At 32.7% G+C, this 24,000-nt stretch overlaps 4 protein-coding genes across 7 annotated transcripts; 1 reads left to right on the plus strand and 3 right to left on the minus strand.

The window, feature by feature from the left end:
* Positions 1-1,777: 1,777 nt before the first annotated feature.
* BOR4 (HCO3- transporter family) lies at positions 1,778-7,426 on the minus strand. Of its 3 annotated transcripts, XM_079023500.1 has the most exons (14): positions 7,285-7,425; positions 6,814-6,919; positions 6,598-6,680; positions 6,301-6,493; positions 6,053-6,191; positions 5,809-5,974; positions 5,556-5,722; positions 5,304-5,477; positions 4,778-4,873; positions 4,569-4,685; positions 4,168-4,490; positions 3,796-4,075; positions 3,568-3,705; positions 1,778-2,189 (listed from the first exon to the last, which is right to left on the minus strand). In XM_079023500.1, the coding sequence occupies exons 2-14, from the start codon at positions 6,915-6,917 to the stop codon at positions 2,157-2,159; spliced, it is 2,013 nt and encodes a 670-aa protein (XP_078879626.1). In that variant the 5' UTR covers positions 6,918-6,919; positions 7,285-7,425; the 3' UTR covers positions 1,778-2,156. The 3 variants fall into 3 exon arrangements, 2 of the variants coding, with proteins under 2 accessions (XP_078879626.1, XP_078879625.1); XM_079023499.1 differs by having other exon boundaries at positions 4,168-4,685; positions 7,285-7,426; XR_013699623.1 differs by lacking the exons at positions 6,598-6,680; positions 6,814-6,919; positions 7,285-7,425 and having other exon boundaries at positions 1,778-1,971; positions 2,092-2,189; positions 6,301-6,509.
* Positions 7,427-12,965: 5,539 nt separating this feature from the next.
* Positions 12,966-16,141, minus strand: LOC145085239 (uncharacterized). Of its 2 annotated transcripts, XM_079023501.1 has the most exons (7): positions 15,591-16,141; positions 15,038-15,173; positions 14,788-14,869; positions 14,522-14,700; positions 14,002-14,139; positions 13,778-13,917; positions 12,966-13,395 (listed from the first exon to the last, which is right to left on the minus strand). In XM_079023501.1, the coding sequence occupies exons 1-7, from the start codon at positions 15,706-15,708 to the stop codon at positions 13,175-13,177; spliced, it is 1,014 nt and encodes a 337-aa protein (XP_078879627.1). In that variant the 5' UTR covers positions 15,709-16,141; the 3' UTR covers positions 12,966-13,174. The 2 variants fall into 2 exon arrangements, with proteins under 2 accessions (XP_078879627.1, XP_078879628.1); XM_079023502.1 differs by lacking the exon at positions 15,038-15,173 and having other exon boundaries at positions 15,591-15,820.
* A 3,131-nt stretch (positions 16,142-19,272) lies between these two features.
* On the plus strand, positions 19,273-20,616 carry LOC145085282 (putative histone H2A variant 3). The gene is made up of 2 exons (XM_079023504.1): positions 19,273-19,617; positions 20,201-20,616. Exons 1-2 carry the CDS (start codon positions 19,492-19,494, stop codon positions 20,495-20,497), a joined length of 423 nt encoding a protein of 140 aa, XP_078879630.1. The 5' UTR covers positions 19,273-19,491; the 3' UTR covers positions 20,498-20,616.
* LOC145085266 (alpha/beta-Hydrolases superfamily protein) lies at positions 20,573-23,790 on the minus strand. Its single transcript, XM_079023503.1, has 7 exons — positions 23,149-23,790; positions 22,682-22,989; positions 21,968-22,603; positions 21,753-21,881; positions 21,453-21,656; positions 20,970-21,170; positions 20,573-20,874 (listed from the first exon to the last, which is right to left on the minus strand). The coding sequence occupies exons 1-7, from the start codon at positions 23,417-23,419 to the stop codon at positions 20,761-20,763; spliced, it is 1,863 nt and encodes a 620-aa protein (XP_078879629.1). The 5' UTR covers positions 23,420-23,790; the 3' UTR covers positions 20,573-20,760.
* Positions 23,791-24,000: the final 210 nt, after the last annotated feature.

Genomic DNA, 24,000 nt, shown 5'->3' on the forward strand with positions numbered 1-24,000 from the left:
GCTTTTTGGTGAAAGTATGTTGACTTACCAATGTTTTTGTTGTGTTTGTCGACACCATAAGTAGAAGACGAGAAATCCCTACAAAATAGTACTAAATCTGACCAGTAATCATCTTTCTTTGGTTCCATTTTTCTTATTTTGTATTTTCCGTTTCCTGAATGTAGAATTTTACTTTTTTATTGATATATATTTTACAAAAGTTTATCAAACCTTCCTTGTCCTTTTTAGGTATTAACGACGAAAGGAGTCCATGTAACCGATGAGGTGATTGATTTCTTCCATTTTGTTAAGTTTCATTTTTGTGATTATAATCTAAATTACAATTTTATTTTTTAGAAGTAGTTGTTAAAAATGATATGGATTAGTTAGCTTTGTTAATGATGAAAAAGATACAACTGTTCTAATGGTTAGTCTTGAAAAAAATAATTTCATGTAAGGGGTTTATTTACAAATTTACCCTTCTTTCATTTCAGATTTGAAGAAACCCCAGAGCTACCAATCTGTTTAAGTGATGGTAAGATCATTGCTACTATAGATTAAAAAAAAAAAAAAAAAAAAAAAAAAGAATAACGTTTCTATATACCCATTAAATCCTACTATTCATTCCTGATGATTTTGTGCAATTGAACAATAGAAACATTCATATTATTCCCACCAAATCACTAAAAAATAATTCTACTTCTTGCAAAACTTACTCATATTTACATGTCATTTAAATCAAATCATTTTAAATTAGGTATCTAATCCCTTTGAATCTGGAAAACATATATGTTAGTGCTACTTTTTTGGGATAAATTTGTTAAATTTATAAACTTACCGACTTCATCCCTTAAAATCAGTATAGCCATACCATTTAAGACATTTGAGATGCATGAAGGTAAATTCGTAATGGTCTTGATGAAAAGTTTATATTTTGGTTATATTTCTCTTTTCAAGGTTATCTGGAATTGGCTTATCGTGAGTCTAACTCAATGTAGTAAAAAAATTTATGTTGATATTATCACTATTTGCAATATTTGTATCTGATTGTATCATATTTTGTTGTGATATGCAGAAAAGGCATGAGGTGCCACACAATTTTAGGAAGTTATTAAGTTCAAGGCTAAGAAGGCTTCTTGACACAGGAGGCCTTCCATTTTTTTATTATAAATGCAGTAAATAGCATTGTATTTTCAATTTATAGCTTTTTTCCTATTTTTTTAAAAAAATTTGGTTAGTTTTTTTTTTCCAAAAAAGAAACACCAACTAGCCATGTACTTTGAGTTTTATGTTGTCAACTCACTTGAGGGTCCAAAGTTTTGATTGCTCCTTCCATAGTTGTTGGGACGGGGGATATCCATGTAATGTTACATCTTATGATCTTATCTAAAATGACATTTTACTTTTTTTTTTGAGTCTATTTCATTTTTTTTAATTAAAATTACATTGTATGTTTTTGCTATGTACTCACATCCAACTCATGCAAAACATGAGCATCTACACTAGTTGATTATTCAGTTGTTATAAGCTTTATTTTATATCATTTAATTTTTCTTATTTTAGAACACTTCTAAGAATAGATTATTAACCTCCAAAACAATACAAAAGATATATAAATACAATTGTACACAAATGTGACTGCTCAGGAAAATATTTGCACTAAAAATGGTGTAGTGGACTGCACCTTGCAAGCACCACCTTGAGCGTATACGTAATGTTTAAAGAAACCCATCTCAAGCTCGAGTTTCTCAAGTTTGGCTATAAGATTTAGAAATAATTATGATTATGAATCCAAAACTTATAAATGCTAATAGGATACACATCTATTAATTGTAGGTTAGGCATGTGTGGTACTATTTCATCACATTGTTGATTAGGCTTATGTGCCATATAAGTACTATTGCTTACACTTTCTTTGAACATCGTCTATATATAGTTCTATTTCATCCAACTCCTGCTAGTTGTGCATAATACCCCCCATATATAGTAAATCTGGAATAAAAACAACATGCAAAATGCACCAGCCTTGAGCCTTCATATTATAAACTTCATCGAACCCGTTTCAAACAAAAATTTTGTATGTAAGTAGCACGATGGAGGGTTGAACCTTACGTGGGTCTAGCATCATTAGTATTGATTGTAGTTTCTTTGAGCATTATCAATAGTTTTATTCTGCCTCACTCGGGCTGGATAACATCACCAGGGTAAATCTAAAAAGAACACAAAAAATGCATTAGGCTTTATGTTAAGTTTTACTTTAAATTGTTTGGAATCCAAATTGATCTTAACTGAAAAATGCGCTAAGGTTTATGTTAAGTCTGATTTTCAAGATCATTAATAGTATCTTGATTTTAGTATGACGTGTGTCTTATATAGATGGAAAGCTCTTAATGGGGTCCACTCGTGGCGTCAATTTTTCTGTTTTGGCCTTAGATTTCAAGATTCTCCAATTTATGCTCATTTCCCGTTCTAATTTTTTTTTTCTATAGTTGTAAAATCTCGTGCTTTCCTTTACTTTCGAAAATCACATAATTAGTTAGGTTACGTTTAGTTACGGAAAAACAATTTTCATTTCTCATTTTTCATTTTCAGTTTTCTTTTTCCGATTTCAGTTTTCATTGAAAAATTTAGAAAACACGTTTGGTTAAAACTTATTCCTTTTTTCATTTTCGGTTTAAGAAAATTAGAAAACATATTTAGATGTGTGTTTTTCTATCGGTTTTCATTTTTAGAAAAGGACAGTGATGGTAGGGTGGGGGTGGGCGGAGTGGGTGAGGTGGTGGCGGTGGCGGTGGTAGTGGTGGGGGCAGCGGAGGTGGCAGTGGTTGTGTGAATGATGACGATGGTGATGGTGGTGGCAATGACGGTGATTGTGGTAGTAGTGGTGGTAAGGGTGGTAGTGGTCGTGGAAAATTTAGAAAACACGTTTGGTTAAAACTTATTCCTTTTTTCATTTTCGGTTTAAGAAAAATTAGAAACGTATTTAGATGTGTTTTTTCTATTGGTTTTCATTTTTAGAAAACGACGGTGATGGTAGGGTGGGGGTAGGCGGAGTGGGTGAGGTGGTGGTGGATGTGGTGGTGGCGGTGGTGTGGGGGCAGTAGAGGTAGTAATGGTTGTGTGAATGATGACGACGGTGGTGGTGGTGGCGATGATGGTGATTGTGGTAGTGGTCGTGGCGGTGTGACGGTGGTGGTGGTGGTGGTGATTGTGGCGGTAGTGGTGGTGATGGTAGTAACAATGTAGTGGTGGATTTGATGGTAGGTCGGAATTTACAATAGTGGTGTGTGTGTGTGTGTTTGGGGTAGTGGTAGTGGGTGTGTGTTTTTGTGGGGGGCAAAGTGCGTGCATGTATTCTTATTTTTCTTGGAATTTTTTTACGGAAAAAAATTTATTTTTCCGTAACTAAACGTACCTTGGTATCTCGATTTCATTAATTTCTAATCAAATTTGATTTTCTATAATTTTGTAGCATTTGTCGAATTTAGCTGTTCTAACTTGTAAAAGGGATCGAATGTATCCCTTTGAAGGCATAGTGTTGTTAGTTCTGTTCTGCGTCAGTTGAAAAAAAAAAAAAAAAAAACATACCTGGGTTCGTTTATCTTCGTTGAAGCTAAGATTTCGAATCTTGATCTCGCCTCTATTTGTAGTCATTTCATCTAATATTTCAGCATGACACACCGTCACTTCATCTTCATCGTTCTTGCTATCAACACCATCGATTTCCTGATTATATATTCATGTATCTTCTCATGAATTTATAAAATAAGAAAAAACGATACGCTAAGTGAGAAACATCGATATGAGCAAACGTACCCTAAGACTAAAGCTGGTATGTCGTGATGGACCACCCACAATTTCTTCATACTCGGCTGCATCCAGTTCACTCAAATGATAAGGGTGAAACAGCTTTGGTAGAATGTGTTGTCGTATGGTTATCAGAAGGAAGAATGGAACAGGGAAAAGAATCCCCGCAATAGGTATCCATGTCACACCGAAACACGTAAGGAAATACACAATCTGGAAGATCGTGAACATGACAATGGTTCTATATGGCACAGATTCAACAAAAGAAGCATGAACCCTTTCAAGAACCCTGACAAATTTTGATGATGAAACATTGAAACATTGATATGAGTAATAAGTATGACTTGGAGTGCAAGAATGAAATGTTAACTGTTAACTCACTTGTATCTTCGATTATGGGGAACGAAAATAAGCAAGATTCTTTCCCAGAATTGGTTTCCAGGAAGACTGTCGATGGCCATGTAAGCAAAATATCCCCATAAAACCGATGTGGGTATCAATTTTATTAAGGGCATGGCACATATAGACACTGCTAAGAGAATCGACTGTAGAAAGTTGCTGACCCTTTGCTCATTCACACGAACAGGTAAGTAGGCATCGATGTGTTTCTCAGGATCAAATTTCTCCTTCATGTTTTTTCCTTCGATTTCTACATTCATGACTGCTTCCTGCAAGTCTCGTAGTTCTTTAACTATTACATTTGTCTGCGATGAAATTGAAAAGATTTCAAGGAGATCGAAATTGAAGATAATGCTTGTACGAATAATAGATGGAAATTTTACAATTGGGGAGTTGTCGATTTCTATGAACACGTTTTGCATCTTGTTGTACATTTCAGAATTGCTAGCTTTCTGTTTTATGCTTTCATTGGCACTCTCCACCATCTTCTTTCTCATAAACTGAAAGTAAACCATTAATGATTAACCATTTCAAATCCGTTAGTGAATTCAGAAAACCAAGTGTTAATGGACAATTTTCCCCTTAGACGTACCTGTCTTTTAAGAACTGCTAGGCTTTTAGAGTGCATGGGGGACTGAGGCAAGACACCATTTGACGGGGGTAGTCCAATTAATCCACAAAGCAATGTCTAGGAAAAGATTAAATGATACAAGAAGTTAAAGTTTGAGGGCTAACAAGGGTAGGGGGTTGTTTCTTTTTTACCTTAGTGAGCTTAATGGGTTAAGCACTTAATCATGACAACGATACATCATGACTGTTTCTTTTTTTATACTTAATATGGACAGAATGACTTAATGGATTAAGGCATTAAGCATAAAACTTGGCTTAATGAATTAAGACGCTAATCATTTACCTATTTTTCTTTCTTTGTTTTCCCTCCAAACTTATCTCACGTTGATGAATATTGTGAAATCTAACTTTTGGTATGTAAAGGCAAAATGATAATTTAGTTTTCATTAAGACGGTTTATTTAGTCTAGAAAAAGAAACTTAATGGGAGTTTAAAAAAAACATCCCCTAAATCAAGGTCCATAATAACAAGAAATAACTGCTAGGTACCATAAATCCAAGTAGGAAAATGTCGTAATGATAAGCTGATGGATTCTTGAGATTGAATTCTTTTTGTTGAGCCAATTGTGAAGCAACACTATGATCAAAGAAATAAAGCCCGGCTATCATAACAGCTGGGATGAAGGCAGCCAAGATATAAACAGGAGGAACCTTGCCCATGTCCTACAAGTCATTATAAGAAACTAAAGGTTACGCTGCAAAATAATTCACCAAACTAAACAGAAATTTGCAAAGATGTACCTTGATTACAGTCCAATGGTATAAAGATTCAGAATCCCATAAGAGTGGGCTAAAGAGCCTTCTTGGAACACCAGATGGAATTTTGCTTGGTACACAGAAAGAGAGTGATGTCCACACTACAACCATCAATGGAACCCCATAGTCTGCTGTGAAGTTTCTAACACACCCTGTATTAAGTATTAACAACAATAACTACATGTTAAAATGATATAGAAAATAGCTAAGCCACCAGGTTGCAATAAACTTGATATACCTGTTCCATACAACCAGGATCTTGCTCTCCTACTTCTTAATGCAGTGTATAGAAGTCCAAACGAAAATATAATACCAAGCAAGCCATTAGTGTAAAGCCACTGAAATTGATATTTGAGTAAATTTGGTTCATCAGATTTGGGTGTTTTGAACTCGCTCACTAGTCCCTAGTCAACAAAACCAGAATTAGTCTAAACAAACTTGAAATATTTTCTCGAATTATCATCTTCTACATGACTAAATACCTTGATGGCCTCTTGAATGAAAAGTACAGAAATTAACATCCCAAATGTTTCCCCTGCAATCCTGGTGAATCTAGTGATAATAGCACAAGCGTTGAAAATCCCCAAAAGAAACAAGAGTAGAGCTGTCCATGTGCATACCCTACAAAAGTTGTATATACATTAATTGCTATCAACATATTCAAAATTGGAAGATGAAAGAATTTGTGAAAACAGGAGACATGTGGTGAAGGGATTTCTAAAAATATTACCATCCTGCCCAAGCTAAGAATAGTTGTTGACCCAAATCTTGCCTTCCTTTAGCAAAATTATACAAGTATGTATACATTATGATTGTAGGTTCTGCAACTCCAAGTATAAGAAGAGGTTGACCACCAAGAATAGAGTGTATGATGCCACATATAGCAGTAGAAGCCAAAGTCTCCACAGTGCTCAAGCTTCCATCTAGATATTATATATGTAAAAAAAAAATATACTTTTGTTGATATACAAAAACATAAATGTTTTTATACATGGAGACTTAAAAGATGGTTCAGAAAGTGTCGTGCCTGTATCTCTGCTAAGTTGCTCTCCAAAAGCAATGACCGGAAGTGCAGAAGCAAAGAAAATGTAAGCTGTTGGTGCTAATATCCTACAATGTCATTGAAAGTTAAGAATCGATTAAAAGGGTAGTATAATTTTCTACATGTTTATGGAAAATTAGGATTAAAAGATAGCGCGTGTATTGAAAGGAACATTTAGATCAGTTAAATATATAATCTTACCCAATTCCGGACTTAATACCATCAATCCAATCTTGTTTGTAACACGATGCTCTTCCTCTAATGTCCCTTGCTATCCCTCTGAATGGAGATTTCATGTTCTCCATTCCTGATATCATTGAAAAACAATCCCATCAGTTTTAACTTTCAGTAAAAATATATATAAATAATAAAATAAATTAAGAAGATATTGTTTTATCATCAGATTTCATGTTCACCATTCCTAATATCATCCAAAATACCTTCAAAGTTTGCTATAGTTTAGCTCTAATATAAACAAAATCATACAGGCATTTAAACAGGTTAGACGGAGAATACAATTCAAACGTTTAAACAAAATCATTTATGGTTATAGAATTATGATTCATCAAAAAATGTTAATGCATCGTCTTGAAACAATGTCATTAATGGATGAATTTACGACTCAGAAGTGTGACAGATATTCCGTTAAACTGAAAAGAAGTCAAACCCTACGTAATTACTGCTATCAGTTTAACGATGCCAGTAGGAGCAATGAGTTTAGAAGTTGGAAAATTTCAAGGCAGAAAGCTCCTTCTTAAAGCGTCCGCCATGCGCGGATAGGTCCGGATCCAGTGCGCACAGCTTCACATTGTTACCGTCTACAACTGGTCCCAGCCAATAGTTAACAGCCATTTCTTTGACGACGTGCGACGTGGAAACATTCAAACCCTTTCGCCAATAACTTATAAATTTTGTAAACAAGAGACATACATTTCAATTTCAATATTATGTAACAAATTAATCAACTCTAGTGGCATAGTTAAACTAATTTTCTATGTATAATAATTTTATACAGGGTTGATCCAAGCAAATTTTGGGCCCTGAGCAAATACAAAAAATGAGGCTTTAAACTGGACCATATGTAACAAGTATGAGTTAAATACTAATAAGATCGCTCAACTTATCCTATTCATTGGGCCGGGCCTGTATGCCTAGAAAATTAATCAATTTTTAATCAACTAATTTTCTATGTAACAAGTTAATCGATTATTAAGTTTTTGTAGGTATAACAACTTTTGTTATAGCGGCAATAATGGATCCAGAACAAAAATATTGGAGTCCATAATATAATTAGTATAATATGAATTGTATTATTTTAAAATTTTAAATTAAAATACTTTTTCTAAATTAAATGGTAGGACCACCAGGATTAAGCCTTTTGTAATTGTTTTTCTTCTTTTTTGCTTTGTCTCTTCCAATACGAGGTTGTGTTTCATCCTTTTTTTAGCTGTTATCATCTTAACATTATCGTCATTTAAACCAATACAAAAGGTTATGGTCCTACTTATTCATTTGACTTTTGGGAGTAGGAGTTTTTATTTTTCATAATCTATGTAAATTTCTTTGTAGAGGAAAGTTTAACAGTAAACACATACATAAGGCTCGAAAAACACTATAGTACATATAATTCTATAAAAAAAATTCTTATATGCTGTCAACTCTACAAAATTTAATGGAACATATATAAATATATTTAAGAATTATACAACGTTTTAGTCATTGAACTTCAAATATATTAGATTTCATCTAATGAATGACAATGAGGCTTGCCGTCTCGTTCAACTCTTCAATTGTTGATATTCTAAAGTTTGTTGCAAAAATCAAAGTTATTTAGTCTTCACATCTGAAAGAAAAATCTTACTATTTTTCTATGTATAGAAATTTATTAGATGTCTAAAATAAAATTCAAACCCATAATCATTTTGATCTTCTAATGTTGTAATCATGGAATGCTTGTGACCACATGACTAAATGTATAATGTCTATTGTTGAAGATTACAAAAGAAAAAGAATATTGCTTTTGAAAAATCTTTCCCATTGTATTTGAAAGCAACTTATCATTATTTTTGTATAAAGTATGAATTGTTATTAATAGATGTTTCATAATGGACAAGTTTATTTTGGTTAACGAATCCAAATAAGTACTTAATTCTTATTAGACAAAATTGCAAAAATGGTCCATGTGGTTTCTTATTTTATGTGGTTATGGTCCAAACGTTTGAAAAGTTGCAGATTTGGTCCTTTTCAATAAGTTTTATTGTGTTTTTGGTCCCTCATCCGTTAAGTTTAACTGGTTGGCTGTTAACTTTTTTAAAATGACAATTTTACCCTCAGGGAATATTTTCGCAGTTTTGTCTTTTACCATACCATAAGGACCATTTTTGCATAAGTTCTTTTTTATTTTATTGAAGTATTATATATTAATAAATATTATTTTTAATATATAATATTATATATTAATAAATAATTTTTTATGGGATTATTAATTTATTATAGTTGTTTTTTTTTGGGGAACGACTATAGTTGATTTTTTTAAATTTTTTTTTGTTTGAGTAATTCTTTTTATTGAGTTATTATATATAAATACATATAGTTTTTAATATATATAATTTATATCATAATAAATATTATATTATTGGATTATTAATTTCTTTTAGTTAATATTTTTAATTCTTTTTTTAATTATTTTTATTGGATTATTCTTTTATTTCTTTTAATTTATTATTTTCTTCATATACTAAATATTTTTTTATTGGATTATTAATTTATTTTAGTTAATTCTTTTAAAAAAAATCGACGTAATTATTTTTTATTGAATTATTGTATATCAATACATATAGTTTTTAATATATAATATTTATATCATAATAAATATTATATTATTGTATTATTATTATCTTCTAGTTAATTTTTGTAATTTCTTTTTTTTTAAACTATTTTTTGTTGGATTATTACTTTTAATTTATTATTTTCTTCATATACTAAATATTATTTTATCGGATTATAATAGTAGTTCTTGTTAATTTTATTAGTTCCACCACAAAGTCATGGGATACGTAAAATCGTGGTCTCTCATCATCGAAATCGTTAGGATCGTTGCCAAACCCTTTCATTTCATATAGCTTATGATGAGAAACCATTGGGAAAATACCACCACCATCACTCGGTCACCACCACCACTTATAAATGTTATTGGGGTTTGTTGCGCATTATGTGGGATATGAAGGATTCCATTGGATTATGAAGAGGTTGTCGCAGGTGGCTACCAACAACGCTGGGTGGAATAGGGTATAATATCTATGGAACCTCCGATGAAGGTGTTTGGAGGAGATCCTGCTAATTTTTGACGATGATAATCGACACTTTTACGTATTTCGGCGACTTTGTGGTGAAACTAATAAATTTAAAAACAGTTAATAGTATACATTCAAAATAAAATAATAATCCAATAAGATAATATTTATTATATTAAAAAAATAATAAATTAAAAGTAATATTTCAATAAATTAATAATTCAAAAAAATTACAAAAATTAATAATCCAATAATGTATTATTTACTATGATGTAAATATTATATATTAAAAATAATATTTGTTGATATATAATAAATCTAATAAAAAAGAATTGCTCCAACTAAATGAAATTATAAAAAGAGTCAACTAAAAGAAATTAATAATCCAATAAAATACTGTTTCGTCATATGTAATAATCTCATAATATAATATTTATTATGATATAAATATTATATATTAAAAACTATATGTACTGATACATACTAATTCAATAAAAAAAATTACTTCAACAAAAAAAAATTAAAAAAAATTAGCTAAAATAAATTAATAATCCAATAAAACAACATTTAGTATATGAAGAAAATAATAAATTAAACGTAATAATACAATGAAAAATGTTTAAAAATTATAAAAATTAACTAAAAAAATTAATAATCCAATAATATAATATTTATTACGATATAAATATTATATATTAAAAACTATATGTATTGATATATAATAATTTAATAAAAAAGAATTACTCCAACAATTTTTTTAAAAAAAATCAACTAAAATAAATTAATAATTCAATAAAAAATATTTATTAATATATAATATTATATATTAAAAATAATATCTATTAATATATAATACTTTATTAAAATAAAAAAGAATATATGCAAAAATGGTCCTTATAGTATAGTAAAAGACAAAACTATGAAAATGGTCCCTGAGGGTAAAATTGTCATTTTAAGGAACTTAACGGATGAGGGACCAAAACCACAACAAAACTTGTTGAAAAGGACCAAATCTGCAACTTTTCAAACGTTTGGACCATAACCACATAAAATAAGAAACCACAGGGACCATTTTTGCAGTTTTGTCTTCTTATTAAAATGAGCCTAGTTGATATGGTCACAGTAATACGTGGTTTTACTAATCAACTACTCCATACACAATAATTTTTTTTTTGTAGTACACAACAATTTATATTTTGGAGGATTATACAATTTGTATATTATACCACCTATAATACATTAAGACATAAATTGTTATGTATGACAAAAAAAATTATTATGTATGGATCAACTCTCAATTAAAAAGCTATTTGAATACATTACGGACAACTTTGCATAGGTTTGATCCATTTAGCTCATATAAGATTATTTTCTTGTGCATTGGAAAGAAATATAAATAATTACTATTTTAACTTTTAATAGAGAAATCTAATGTATATCAAACATTCTTTCTCAAAATAGCAACATCAAAATACCAAAGAAAATTGGCAACTTAGATTTATAATCGGTGGTAGTCATTAATTCCAAAATATTTGGACGATAATTGTTTTATGGTTCTTTCCATCGTTCAAGTTTACAATAAAACAACAAAGAGGAACTATCACCTAACTGAAAAACTTGAAGAGAAAATATTCAAGTTGCAACGTTAGCAACTTGATTAAAGTAAAAAGCTTTTAGGAAGAAAAAAGTTAGATTTGTACAAAATACAGAATATTATATGTCGACCCCCGGTTTGGGCCATGTGGAAAGTCGATACCCACTTGTATAGCAATCACCAATTGTTGTTTGTTACTTTATTTAGAAACAAATGAGACAAGAGGGGCAAGCCAATCCAAACAAAATATCCATATCTTAGTTTGACACATTGTAGGCCTAGTGAACTGGCAGTAGGCTATATTTTGTGACCATGATCCATATTTTCTGAAATATAATAAGTGGGCATCATTTGTTGATTCGGCTCGATCATTTAATAAAATCAAAACCAAATTTTAAAGATTCTGTTTTTTAATTACATGTAGTTTTTTAGCATAGTTAATATATATATATATATATATATATATATATATATATATATATATATATATATATATATATATATATATATATATATATATATATATATGACATTCGACATTGCATAACTCTTATTTGTGTAGAAGTATACGATAAAAGTAGTTTTAAGTTTTTAAAGTATATAAAATGACATAAAACATAAAGTTCTAAAAAACTATCCAAAAATAGCTTCCAGATTATGAAGTTTTTATGTAAAATAAAAGTTTAGCTTTTTACTCACAATTGAAAATTTTTAATTCAAGTTCTCTTAAAATCTAAAATTTAAAAACTATTAAAAACTCTCAAAGGCTAGTTATGGAACATAACTATAAAAAATCACACCTAATTATCAGATTCTTAAAAACCGAAACCAGCTGTCATACTTTTTTTTTCAATTTTAGGTTCGTTTTCAGTTTTTTTACACTCCCTATACAAAACCTTTGAAACATCATCACCTAGCAACAAGCTTGTCATTGGATTTTTATTGCAGAAACACAATTACAAGCAACATTCAAAAAACTGATCCGACTATTTTGGTGACTATACTTCGGTTTCGTAAAAAGCTTTATCACCCAATTCTTATCACAGCATAAGTCTATAAACATAGATGGCGTATTTTATTTAAGCGTTTTAAAATATGGAACGATCAAAGTCAACAAATCATTATATTAAAGAAAGATCTTCAATAAAGGAAGTTTGTTCATGTGCATATCTTTAAACTTTTTTGGTAGCCTTTAATAATGTAAAATTTAAAAGCAATCGACTTTTATAATTATGATACAAACACATAAAAGGTTATAGCCAGCCATTTTATGTATGTCATTGTTAAAAGATATGTTTGTCATTGAGCATGCAATGAAGGCTATAGTCATGTCTTTTGCACAAAACACAGTACAATTTGTTTTGTTCTATCCTATGTCATCCTTACTTTCAAGGCAATGGATTATAAATAAATCCAACAACTTTTAGATCAACTAACTAAGACTATGACAGAGAACTTACTAACTATTTAAAGCAATCATAATCGATTTGAGACAGGATGCAACTTTCAACACATAACCCAATTATACGTATAAACTCACAAGAAAAAAAGAACACAGAAATCAAACCCTGTGTTTAAAGGAGGATATTCAACTTCCAAGTGATTCAACAAAACATATGTTACTACTGGTTAGATTAATAATATAACCTGAACGTGAACATGAAGATGATTCTTCTTAGTCTTTGTTGGCAACATGTAAATCCTCCAACTTTGATGCAACTACTTCAAGGGGTGAAGGTGAAGAGTGCTTGTTTGGGCCATTTAAAGCAGCTGTGGGTGTGGGTGGCTGTGTCTGCCATATTCTTACGGTTCCATCTTCTGAGCCGGATGCGTATGATTCACCTCCCGGTGAGAACCGTACAGAATGGACCGGACCATGGTGACCTTTGCAAATTGCTACAAACACAAACAAAAAAAAAATATTAATAATAAATAAATAAACAACAATGTACTCTAATTAATCTTAACCTTTTTATCCCACATACTTTTATTGTCTTTTCTTATTATAACATCATACTTTCATTGCTTTCTATTATATCATTGTACTTCCAATTTTTTTGTTTTAAAAAAAATCTACCCAATTATAACACTGTAACTTCCATTTGTTATATCTATCCGATTATAATAGCGAAAGTTCATTTGTATTTGGATGAAATTGGTATAAAATGCTAGATTTTTCAATGAACATTGTTGTAATAGGAAAAAAAATAAAGATGATTTACGCAAAAAAATATATAGCAGATTTTCACATAAAATATATAAAAAGAAATTTGCTTACCAATCTCTTCGCCAGTATTAAAATCAAAGAGACGAATCCACATGTCTTCCCCTCCAGCAATAAACTTATTACCAAACTTTGGTTCCAGTGATGCTGATTCCACAGTACATGGCATATCATAGCTTTTCACCAGTCCAAAACTAAAAGCAAAAAAAAGGATTTTAAAAATGAAATATGTATTTTGTACAGATTACAGAAATTGAGAGAGTTTATTTACAACTTACTGATTTGCATCCCAGAACTTGACACTAGATCCATCTGCAGTCGTAATATAACGTCCGTCTTTACTTACTTCAGCACTTGTTACAGATGATTTTGTTTCTAGTGTATGGACAATTTTGCCACTTCTCACATCCCATAGCCTAAATATTTATTACATGTGTCAAAATGGCAAGATTTGTTCAAAACATATAAAGTTTTAGGGCAAGTTGATTTGACCCACTAACACTTTTTTATTCATTTTTTGAATTTTATTAGTAACTTCTAGGGCAAAAATAAAACATTATTTTTTGCAATCAAAACCACAGAAGTTCCCAGCAATTAATTAACCATTTTGACCTGTTATATCCAGTTTCACAGGTAAATTCCTTTAAATTTTAACTGTTTGACCTAGTAACAAACTAAAAGTATAACATAACCCAAAATAGACCTATATTCATAGAAACTGATTAAAATTGACCCTAACCCTAAATAGAAACATAAGAAGAAGAAAAAAAGTTGTGAATTATTGAGTTAACTGCATACCTTACACCACCTGAATCAGAGCAAGAGCTTAATATAGTTTGGTCACTATGAAGCCATGCAACTGTCCTTACAGATCCAGGGCTAGACTTCTCAACTTCCCGTGGGGGTGCATCCGGACGATTTAAATCAAATATGCGAAGTATCTTCTCAAAACCACCCGTCAGTAGAAGATGTGTATCCTATATATTAAACAAAATTTGTTGTTTTTTATATTATTTATAAAAAGAAAAAAAAAATCAAGTTTTTAGGTAAAAATATGAAATTACCTCAGAGAAGGAACATGCCCGAACAATATGTTTGTGGTCAAACGAGTGCAATTCATCCCCAGTTAATGCATCCCATATTTTCCTGCAAAAAGAAAGATCAATTATATTAAAAGCATGTTACAATTTCAATTTATCAATAACAATTACAGAAAAAATCTTTTTGAATTATGCATTCTAGTGACAATAATTATTGTTTCATGATCTTTTACACTATATATAATTGAGAAAAGAAAATGTTTTGACTACATACGCAGTGAAATCAGCAGATGCTGAAGCAGCACGAAGGGCATTAGTGTCCAAACAGCAACTCCACACTGCACCTTTATGCCCCTCAAAAGTTCCAATCCAGTCCCCAGTCTCTCCATTTCTAAGCATAGGAGTGGAATCTGGAAGACAAATCTATGATTGCTTAAAACAAAGGTTTGTGATGTAATTTCACATTTATCACAGTAATCTACTATCTTACAAGTTAGTGACTTACAACTACTTTTCACCTAAAAATCGATTAGTTTGACCCTCGATAATCAGAAAAACAAAACAACAACCAAATTATCAAAACACTCACAACTGATATAAGCCTCCTAGCCATTAAAGATACTATAACTATACCCAAAAAGACAAAGTTATGATCATTCAACAACAATAACATGTAGGCACTTAAGAGCAAAAACTGGAATCGAGTTTCACTCAATTACAGCATGATCCTTTCAACATTTATATTAGAGCAATGAAGTGAAAGACAGATGTATTTCATAGAGCAATAATATCATGAAGCAAAACACAGAGCTCAAAATACGACATACCCTTGCTGGCACTGATGAGGAAAAACCCATCTGGAGTAATCGGGCTGTAAAACAAATCCACCACCGGGCGAGAATGACCATGGCATACAAGAGGGACAGCCACTTTCTTCTTATCCATTATATCTCTTAAATACTAAAATTACACAAAATAAAACCTAAAATACGATCTTTTTTTTAGTTTCAAACCCAAATCACAGTCCTCGATCCTAATTCTAGAAATCAAGGACTTATAGCCTAGAAATCGACAACTGACCTACAAAAACTCGCACAATTGCCTGAACAAAATGTCTGATGTTCGTATCAATAAACAAAATCTTACATAAATACTTTATAATATACGTGTAGAATACGAGGTAATGACGGCAATCAACGCAGGTGGGAAACCTAATTTTTGAAGTTCTGATCGCTTCTGTCTGATGAATCCACACCTCCTAAACCCAACATCAATGGAGAATAGATCAAACTATTTATATGAATCAAAACTAAAGAAAAAAAGGAAAATATATATATAATACTAAGATATAAAGATATGCGTATAGAGGGCTAGGCGCAAGGCTGCCGTTGAGGCATTGCTTGAATTTATAGTGTCCAAGCTCGGGCTTTTCTTTCTCGGTGATGGTCCCTAATGTTTCATGGTTGTGTCATTAGACCCCCATTAACTTTTTGAGTGTCCATCTATACTCCTTGTTTCTTTTATTTACAAACATACCTCGTGTCTTCATCTATAATCAATTAATCACACTAAAAAAGTCGATTTGTCTTAAAAGGGAGGAGGGGGGAGGGACTTTAATTCGTGTATCGTAAATGGGTTCCTTCGCATCCATTGCGACTCCTTGTTTTTCGAGGTTTGGGGGAAGAGGGCTCACATTTATCGATGATACTAAACAACCTTTTTATGATCATCTTGTGCATCATACTCATACCTATCTCCTAATTGAAATCATGGAGACTCGAACTCTAAACCCCTGTATTGGGAAGCTAGTGTCTTGCCTAGTAAATCACTGAGTAGATGGTTTAATTTATTTATTATATAATGATATAATGATTTGCATACTCGTTCTATTTTATTTCATATATGTTGCGTCCCGTTATGGATCCAAATCACCATAGTCATTTATAACATAAATTTCTTCATCTTTATAAAGGATTATAAATTTTTATAATAGGTCTATTATTGACATGCATTGCATAAAAAGATAAGGTGAAAAATTAAATTGAATTATATTAATAGTGTAAAAGAGTTTATGTTAAAAGCATTAGCAAAATGTTAATTTTAAATGAAATAATACAAAATGTTATAAGCATCTAAACACTTTGCATTACTTCTCAACATACTTAATTCATTTTATTATTGTCGTAGCCCTAGAGTTTTACTCACTAAACTTCTTAACCGTACATTAAAGCTTTACACCCCGTTCTCGAGTTCAACTTAACGAGAGAAAGGAAAAGAAATTGGTGGAAATGAGAAAAAAAAATAAAAGAAATTGATGTTCCCGAGTTTCATTAAAAGGAGGGAGGTGGAGGGAAATGGGATGATCACTTTCCCTCCTAACTTTCCTTTCGATTTGGGAAGATTTGGAAAGAAATAACAAAATGATTCATTTTCCTTTCGCTTCTCTCCAACTTAGGAACACAAAAGAAAATTTGTTTTCCTTTCCTTCCTTTTCTTTTCTCCCATGACTTTTTTTTCTTTTCTTTTCTTTTCTTTTGTTAAACTCGGGAACAAGGTGTTAGGATATAGTGTTTAAAACTAAGATAAGACAAATCACATCAGTAGCTAAAAACCAATTCAGCTTCATGCCTAAGAGGTCCATGACCGAGGCAATCCACATACTTAGATGTCTTAGGGAGAAGTTTGGAGAAAGAAACGAGGGCCTTCATATGTTGTTTGACTTGGAAAATCCATGTGATAGTGTTCCAAAAGAGATTATTTGGAGGACTTTGGGAGCGAGAAAGGTCTTAAGGTATTGTATTAGGGTCATATATGACATGTGTCCGAACTACTGTTGGCGATATAGAGTTTTTCCCTATCAGAATTGGGTTCCACCTGGTTTCGTCACTTAGCCCTTACATATATGCCCTAACTACAGACGAAGTATCTCACGAGATGCAAGGAGAGGTACCATGGTGTATACTTTTGACGACAATATTGTTTTGGTTTGCAAAGACTATGATTGAGTTTAATATCAGGTTGGACAACTAGGGAGCGGGTGTTGAAAGAAAAAGGGCTTAGGATCAACACATGTAAGATCGTGTATATTTGGTGAAATTTTATAGAAAGAAAAAGGGCTTAGGATCAACACATGTAAGATCGTGTATATTTGGTGAAATTTCATATGGGAGCAAAATGTAGAAAGGGTAGAAGTTTATATTGATAAGCAAATCATACAACCGAATGAAAGCTTCAAGTACCTGGGGTCTATGATTCATATGGATGGGGTGTTGAGGATAATGTCACTCACCGTATTAAGGCAGGATGGTTAAAATGGAGAGCAGACATTGGAGTCTTATGTGATAATAAGGTCCCATCTAAACTTAAGGAGAAATTCTATAGGGGGTTGTAAGGTCGTCTATGTTGTATGAATTTGAATGTTGGTCGAATAAGAAGGACCATGAGTGGAAGATGAAGGTTGTTGAAATGAGGGTTTGTGGTGGAACCTTATTAGATCGAGTTCCGAACTCAATTATTAGAAACTCGCCAGGAGTGGTGATAATTAATAAGAAATTTAAGGAAGATTGTGGTGTTAAGGACATGTCTGTATAAGAGAACTAATTGTTGCGCTTAGGAGGATGGAAATAATTAGTGTGGATGGTGAGATGATGAAAGGACTCCAACGAAGAAAGTTAATAGATAAAACGATGTTAGACTTGGAGGAGGTAGGTCTTTGTGAGGACATGACCTCAAATAAAAGGGTGTGGACGCATATGATCAGAGTAGTTGATTAGTATATGAGTAATCATATGAGTGGATCCCTTGTTTGTACCTTTAGTCCTTCGAGTGGGCCTTTGTTTGCGTTGAATGCGAATCTGACACTTGTTCCCTCTTACTGTATACTTATATTTTCTAGTAAGTGTTCCAAGTTTGTAATTAGTGTTACATGCTTTATTATTAGTATTTTGCTTAAATTGCTCGTACATGTAAACCTTTTACCTTTTAGGGTGACCTTTGTTTATGCTTGCATCCCTATGAGTTAATCATTTGCTTTCCATCTTATTATATGTTGCATTTGATATTAATTGTTCGTGATGTTATGTCTTGTGTTTGTTCCATGCATTAATTCGATTGTTTGCTTAAGTGTCGTATATTCATATAATTTACACATTCTACACGCACCCTCCTTATATCTATATTTATTGTTTATACCTTCTTTTTCTTCAATCCTTTTATTTTTCTTATATGGGAGATGGTGGACTAATGTGTGTCATGAAGAAGATCTTAGTCAACGAGACACATAGTAGCTATTTTAATTATTTAATTACTCGTTTTTATTTTTCTTATATGATAGATGACGGACTAATATAACGGAGATTTTAGGCAACCAGACACATTTTGACCCTTTTTTAATTGTTTGTTGGAGCTTGGGAATAGGTTCGGCTGTCCACCATCTTACCTCCCATGTACAGAGACTTTTTGAAGAAGATGGATCAAAATCGTCATATCTACTAAATAACAAGGGCTCAAGTGCTATATATGCACATATAGTGATATAATTCAACAATCGAGTCCGATCGATCGTCTTCCGATTCTTCGAGACCCTCTGCTTTCACCATCTCTGTACATAAATATCTCAGTCCGCTCTTCTCGAACTTGTTAATCGAAAGACATTAATTGTGCCAAAGAGATCCAGCGAACGGAAACGCTAATTCGGCCGGAGGAATTCCGTACTCAAGTGGTGGGAAAATGTCGGGAAAAGGAGCAAAAGGTCTGATAATGGGGAAAGCATCTTCCTCTGCTGTGAATGGATCAAGCAACAGAGATAAAGACAAGAAGAAATCCGTCACTCGCTCTTCGCGCGCCGGTCTTCAGGTCACTTCTCTCTCCCTCTATCTCTCTGTATGTGTGTATAAGATATACTCGAACAAACACACGCAGACGTATGTATGTATATCAAATGAATACAAGAGCTTCAGTTAACGGTTTAGTGATTACTGGAAGTAAAATACATTTTCGAAGACTCTGTTGACCTCATTTTAGTTGTAATCAGTAGGTGCAGAGTCTGAGATCTAGTCCGATGAGTTTGTTTACGCGAACTGTTTTTCATGAGAATCGATCCGTTCATCACCGACACGGAGATTGTCTTGCGATTTTATTCAAAATCAAGTTAATTTGACCTTTTACACACTTCTAACACTCTGTTCTTCTTACACACGATCGAAGCTATACGAATTGTTTTCTTCGCAAAATCCAAACACAATTGTGCAGATATGCATTAATGAATAATTATAAACACGTATCTAATCTCGATTAATTCTTGTAGAAATACTTCTTTGGATTTTTAAAAAGAACAACGGTTAAGTTTTTTCACATCAAAGTGGTTTTGTTAAAAATATAATTTAATTGTAATACTTTGCTATGAGATTTGAATGAGTTAGTGATTCGATTTGTGCAGTTTCCTGTGGGTAGAGTTCATCGTCTTCTGAAGATGAGAGCTATGTCTAATGGAAGAGTTGGAGCAACTGCTGCAGTCTACACAGCAGCTATACTAGAATACCTCACAGCTGAAGTTCTTGAATTAGCTGGAAATGCAAGCAAAGATTTAAAAGTGAAGCGTATAACACCAAGGCATCTGCAACTTGCTATCAGAGGTGATGAAGAGTTAGACACACTCATAAAAGGAACCATCGCTGGTGGTGGCGTTATTCCTCACATCCACAAATCCCTCATCAACAAATCCTCCAAAGAGTAAAGTGTGTTGTCACCTTATAAGTATTTCTGTTGTTTCTTGTTTTTTTTTACTTTATTTAATGAACTAAGAACCATGTTTTGAAGATTATGATGAATCTAATTTCAAAATTCAAAATCTCATATTCACAGATATTATGTGACGTAGTAAAAGAGGCTTAAACCATAGGAGTCCAAAAACTAGATTACAATAAATAACAGGAGACAGAACCTTTTGAGGTGTGATTTGAGTTGCAACTCCTATGAATTTTCATGTATAAAACAAAACTATTTATCTGTTTTACTTAACAGTTTGCTGATGAAGGGTAACATTGCTGCAAGCAACACCTTTGGGCACTCCTCATGAGGCAGATGACCACAACTTGATATTGCAACTAATGTCTGCAAAAGTATACATGTCATTATTTTGTCAAATAACAAATATATAGAAAATCAGAAGAATGGTGCAAGATTCATAACTTATAAGATATACTCACAGAATCTACAAATTTAGATGACATGGCTTGAACAGATTTTAGAGGTACAAGGGCATCTTCAGCTCCTGCAATCACCAAAACTGGGGTGTCTTTCACTGCTTTCACTAATAAGGATGCATTTTGCTCTGAGAGGACTGTATCAGATGATAATCTACCAATCTCATACAAAGCTTCATCCCAACCCTCTACACATAGTGGGGCCTGCATAACAACTGCTGATTAGATCACCACAAAGAGATTAACATAACGGGTTAAATGAAAGAAATAGCATCCCACTTTTACTGGTTTGTTTATTATAACAACCTATTTTCGTATCTTTCTATTACAACATTGTACTCTGAAAAATCTACCTAATTATAGCAATGTCATTTAGATATTGTGCTATTTTCATTGCTATAATATGGTAAATCTTCAAAGTACGATGCCTTGATAAGAAAATGTTATAATATACAAATCAAGGTGATATGTTTGTGTATAGTATACCTTGTAGAGGCTTAACACATCTGTTGTTAGCTTGGTAGCATCATACCATGCCCTTCGATTAAAAACTTGACAAATTTCTGTCCGGAGTAGAGAATGAACCAAATGCTTCTTTCCTAAAGAAGTGCGCATCAGTATTCTAGCCAACCCAGGAACCACTTCTCTTGACAAACTTACTGTCAGCAAAACCACCCCCTTAATTTCCACCTGAAAAATAATTTTTTTCACTAATCTCAAACTTATAACTTAATAGAAAAATAATAATAAAGATTGTTGGCATGCACAAATTTTATATAAGCTTACATCAACAGAGCTTAATGATGACCGGACTTTTTGTGCTGCCTTTAATGCGAGCAAGCCTCCATCATCATGACCAACAAGCACAACAGAAGAAAGCCCAATCTCTTTACAGAAAGAAATAAGCATGTCCACCTGGAAATTATTTTGAATATGAAATTAACATAACAGTCTTGTAGTGTGTTTGGCATGCATTAGACTCAGACTGATGTGGACATTACCTGGGTATCAAGCATGTAAGGATTGGGTAATTTATTAGCCTCCCAATCCTCTCGCCTTGGTCTAGAGGTCAAACCCCAACCAGGACGATCAAAAGAAGCAACAATACAATTCACCTGTCGAGACAACAAACCCATTACATGCCTCCATGAAAAGACTCCCCCTCCAAAACCATGCACCAAAACAATCCCAAACTGCCTATTAACTTCACAAACTTTTTGACCAAATCTATCCTCATTAGTTCCTTCATTATCTTCAGAAAATACAGGGGAACTCGTGCCATCTAGTAATGGAGCGTAAAGAGAAGAATCTTGAATTTGAATGCTATAACTCCTTCGAAGATGATGTTGTGTCTTTGAAATTGCACGTAAAGATGGATTTTCAAGAAGAGTTGTAGAGGATAAAGTACGAGAAGGTGGAATAGGTGTGCTAAGTTTGTAGTGGATGCTCAAATCATTCCAAACCATGAATAAACTATCCACATCAGCTAGTAATCTAACTGGAAACTCTCCATGGCTATGACCTACACGTTTTCTTCTGATTTCATTGTCACTTTTCTGTGCCCTGTCAGCAGCAGGAGTTGAAGATCTTGAAACTTTAGCATAACCGATTGAAAATAAAATTTGGCTCAAAAACACCTGCATTGTAGTAAAGTAGAAACAAAATCATTCAAAAAAGATGCATATATGATCATATAAGTTATTATTATAACGTACCGATTCAGGATCAACTCGGTTGAACATGAGCTTCCTTCGAGCTCTGCAACTTGTTCGATAAGCAATAACAGTATGACCAAGAGCAAAAACAACAGATGATAAGAACAATACATGCATTCCCCATGACCTTTTCAGATGAAGCCTTTGTTTTGAAAGAGAAGATGAGGCTTCAGCTTCAAGCTGGGAATTGACTGTGAAGACGCACGCTTTAACTGATAGAACAAGTACCGAGAAAATGGAGCATAATGTCACTGTTCCAAGATATTGGCCGTGTGAGAGCACAGGGCCATCGTACATCATATAAACACCTACAATCACAAAGGAATTTTAGATAAAGCTCTTCTAGTTTCTAACTAAAGTTAAAAGTTCAAGCTCGTGCTGAAAACAGCAGAAAATAATGCAAAATGCATAGTCATGATTGATGATTAGGAATGAAAAAAAATGCAGGATTAATCAAAGTTGCGTACAGGTGATAATGAGAGATCTGATAGCGGAAACCACAGGAACGTCGATCAATGAACTTCTGAAATCGTATCTACGCAAATGTTCCTTGAAACTGTAGCATCTAAAGCAGGTAAAGCTCGAAATTAGAACAGAAGGAACCAATATATCACCAATCGCAACCAAAATTGGAAGCCATAGGATCAATAACGACGCCAGCATCACAATTAAGAAATGTAGTGTCCGTATAAATCTCCGTATCTTCTCAAATGATCCTCCCTTTTTTCCGGCAGCCATGGTTGTCCGAATTTCTCAAGTTTTCTCTAATTATGATAATCGTTGTTTCAGGTAGGTCCAGGAGTGTTACGAGATTGAAGAACCAGAAACGTGAAAACCCTAGCCGATGCCAGAACAAACGGCGGCGTATCAGCCATTTGACGCTCGCCGGTGAATTAATGAACGTCCTCTCTTTTCTCCTATGTGTCTTAAGGTTTTAAATGGAAAAGAGTGTTATATCCATGGCTAGGGTTTGGTAGAAACGCTTGAAATCTGGTAGAAAATGGAAAAAAGGGAATCTGAAAAAGCTTCGTGTTGTCTATGAAACAGAGAGACGACGAAGTCTGGGATATTTCGACGGAGGAGCTCTTTTGTTGTGATTCTCGTTTTCCAGTGAACCGGTGCATATTTTTATTATTAAAAAATTAAAATAACATAATAAAAAGAATATGCACTTTATGTCAATTTTTGTTGAGATATTGGAAGGTTGTAAAAACCGAAATCCAATGTAGAATCGGGTATAAAAGAGCATGATCATAAAATCAAATAAACAAGATCTTACCAAAAATTACATAGTTATAAGTTTAAAACATGAAAACGCA

The sequence above is a fragment of the Lactuca serriola genome, chromosome 1, assembly GCF_051521515.1.
Source record: "Lactuca serriola cultivar US96UC23 chromosome 1, Lser_US96UC23_V15, whole genome shotgun sequence".
Classification (NCBI taxonomy): domain Eukaryota; kingdom Viridiplantae; phylum Streptophyta; class Magnoliopsida; order Asterales; family Asteraceae; genus Lactuca; species Lactuca serriola.

Bases quoted from the DNA above. Each gene is read 5' to 3' on its own strand.
- BOR4 (XM_079023499.1), bottom strand. From the start codon at position 6,917: ATGGAGAACATGAAATCTCCATTCAGAGGGATAGCAAGGGACATTAGA. The intron at 6,192-6,300 runs GTAATATTTTTA...CAACTTTTGTAG, and splicing joins TTCTTAGCTTGGGCAGGATG to GGTATGCACATGGACAGCTC. The intron at 2,190-3,567 runs GTATGTTTTTTT...TGTTCTTTTTAG, and splicing joins ACGAAGATAAACGAACCCAG to ATTTACCCTGGTGATGTTAT.
- LOC145085239 (XM_079023501.1), bottom strand. From the start codon at position 15,708: ATGGATAAGAAGAAAGTGGCTGTCCCTCTTGTATGCCATGGTCATTCT. The intron at 14,701-14,787 runs GTAATTTCATAT...TTTAATATATAG, and splicing joins GGGCATGTTCCTTCTCTGAG to GATACACATCTTCTACTGAC. The intron at 14,140-14,521 runs GTATGCAGTTAA...ATAAATATTTAG, and splicing joins TCTGATTCAGGTGGTGTAAG to GCTATGGGATGTGAGAAGTG.
- LOC145085282 (XM_079023504.1), top strand. From the start codon at position 19,492: ATGTCGGGAAAAGGAGCAAAAGGTCTGATAATGGGGAAAGCATCTTCC. The intron at 19,618-20,200 runs GTCACTTCTCTC...CGATTTGTGCAG, and splicing joins CTTCGCGCGCCGGTCTTCAG to TTTCCTGTGGGTAGAGTTCA.
- LOC145085266 (XM_079023503.1), bottom strand. From the start codon at position 23,419: ATGGCTGCCGGAAAAAAGGGAGGATCATTTGAGAAGATACGGAGATTT. The intron at 22,990-23,148 runs GTACGCAACTTT...TTGTGATTGTAG, and splicing joins CAGATCTCTCATTATCACCT to GTGTTTATATGATGTACGAT. The intron at 21,171-21,452 runs GTATACTATACA...GTTGTTATGCAG, and splicing joins ATGTGTTAAGCCTCTACAAG to GCCCCACTATGTGTAGAGGG.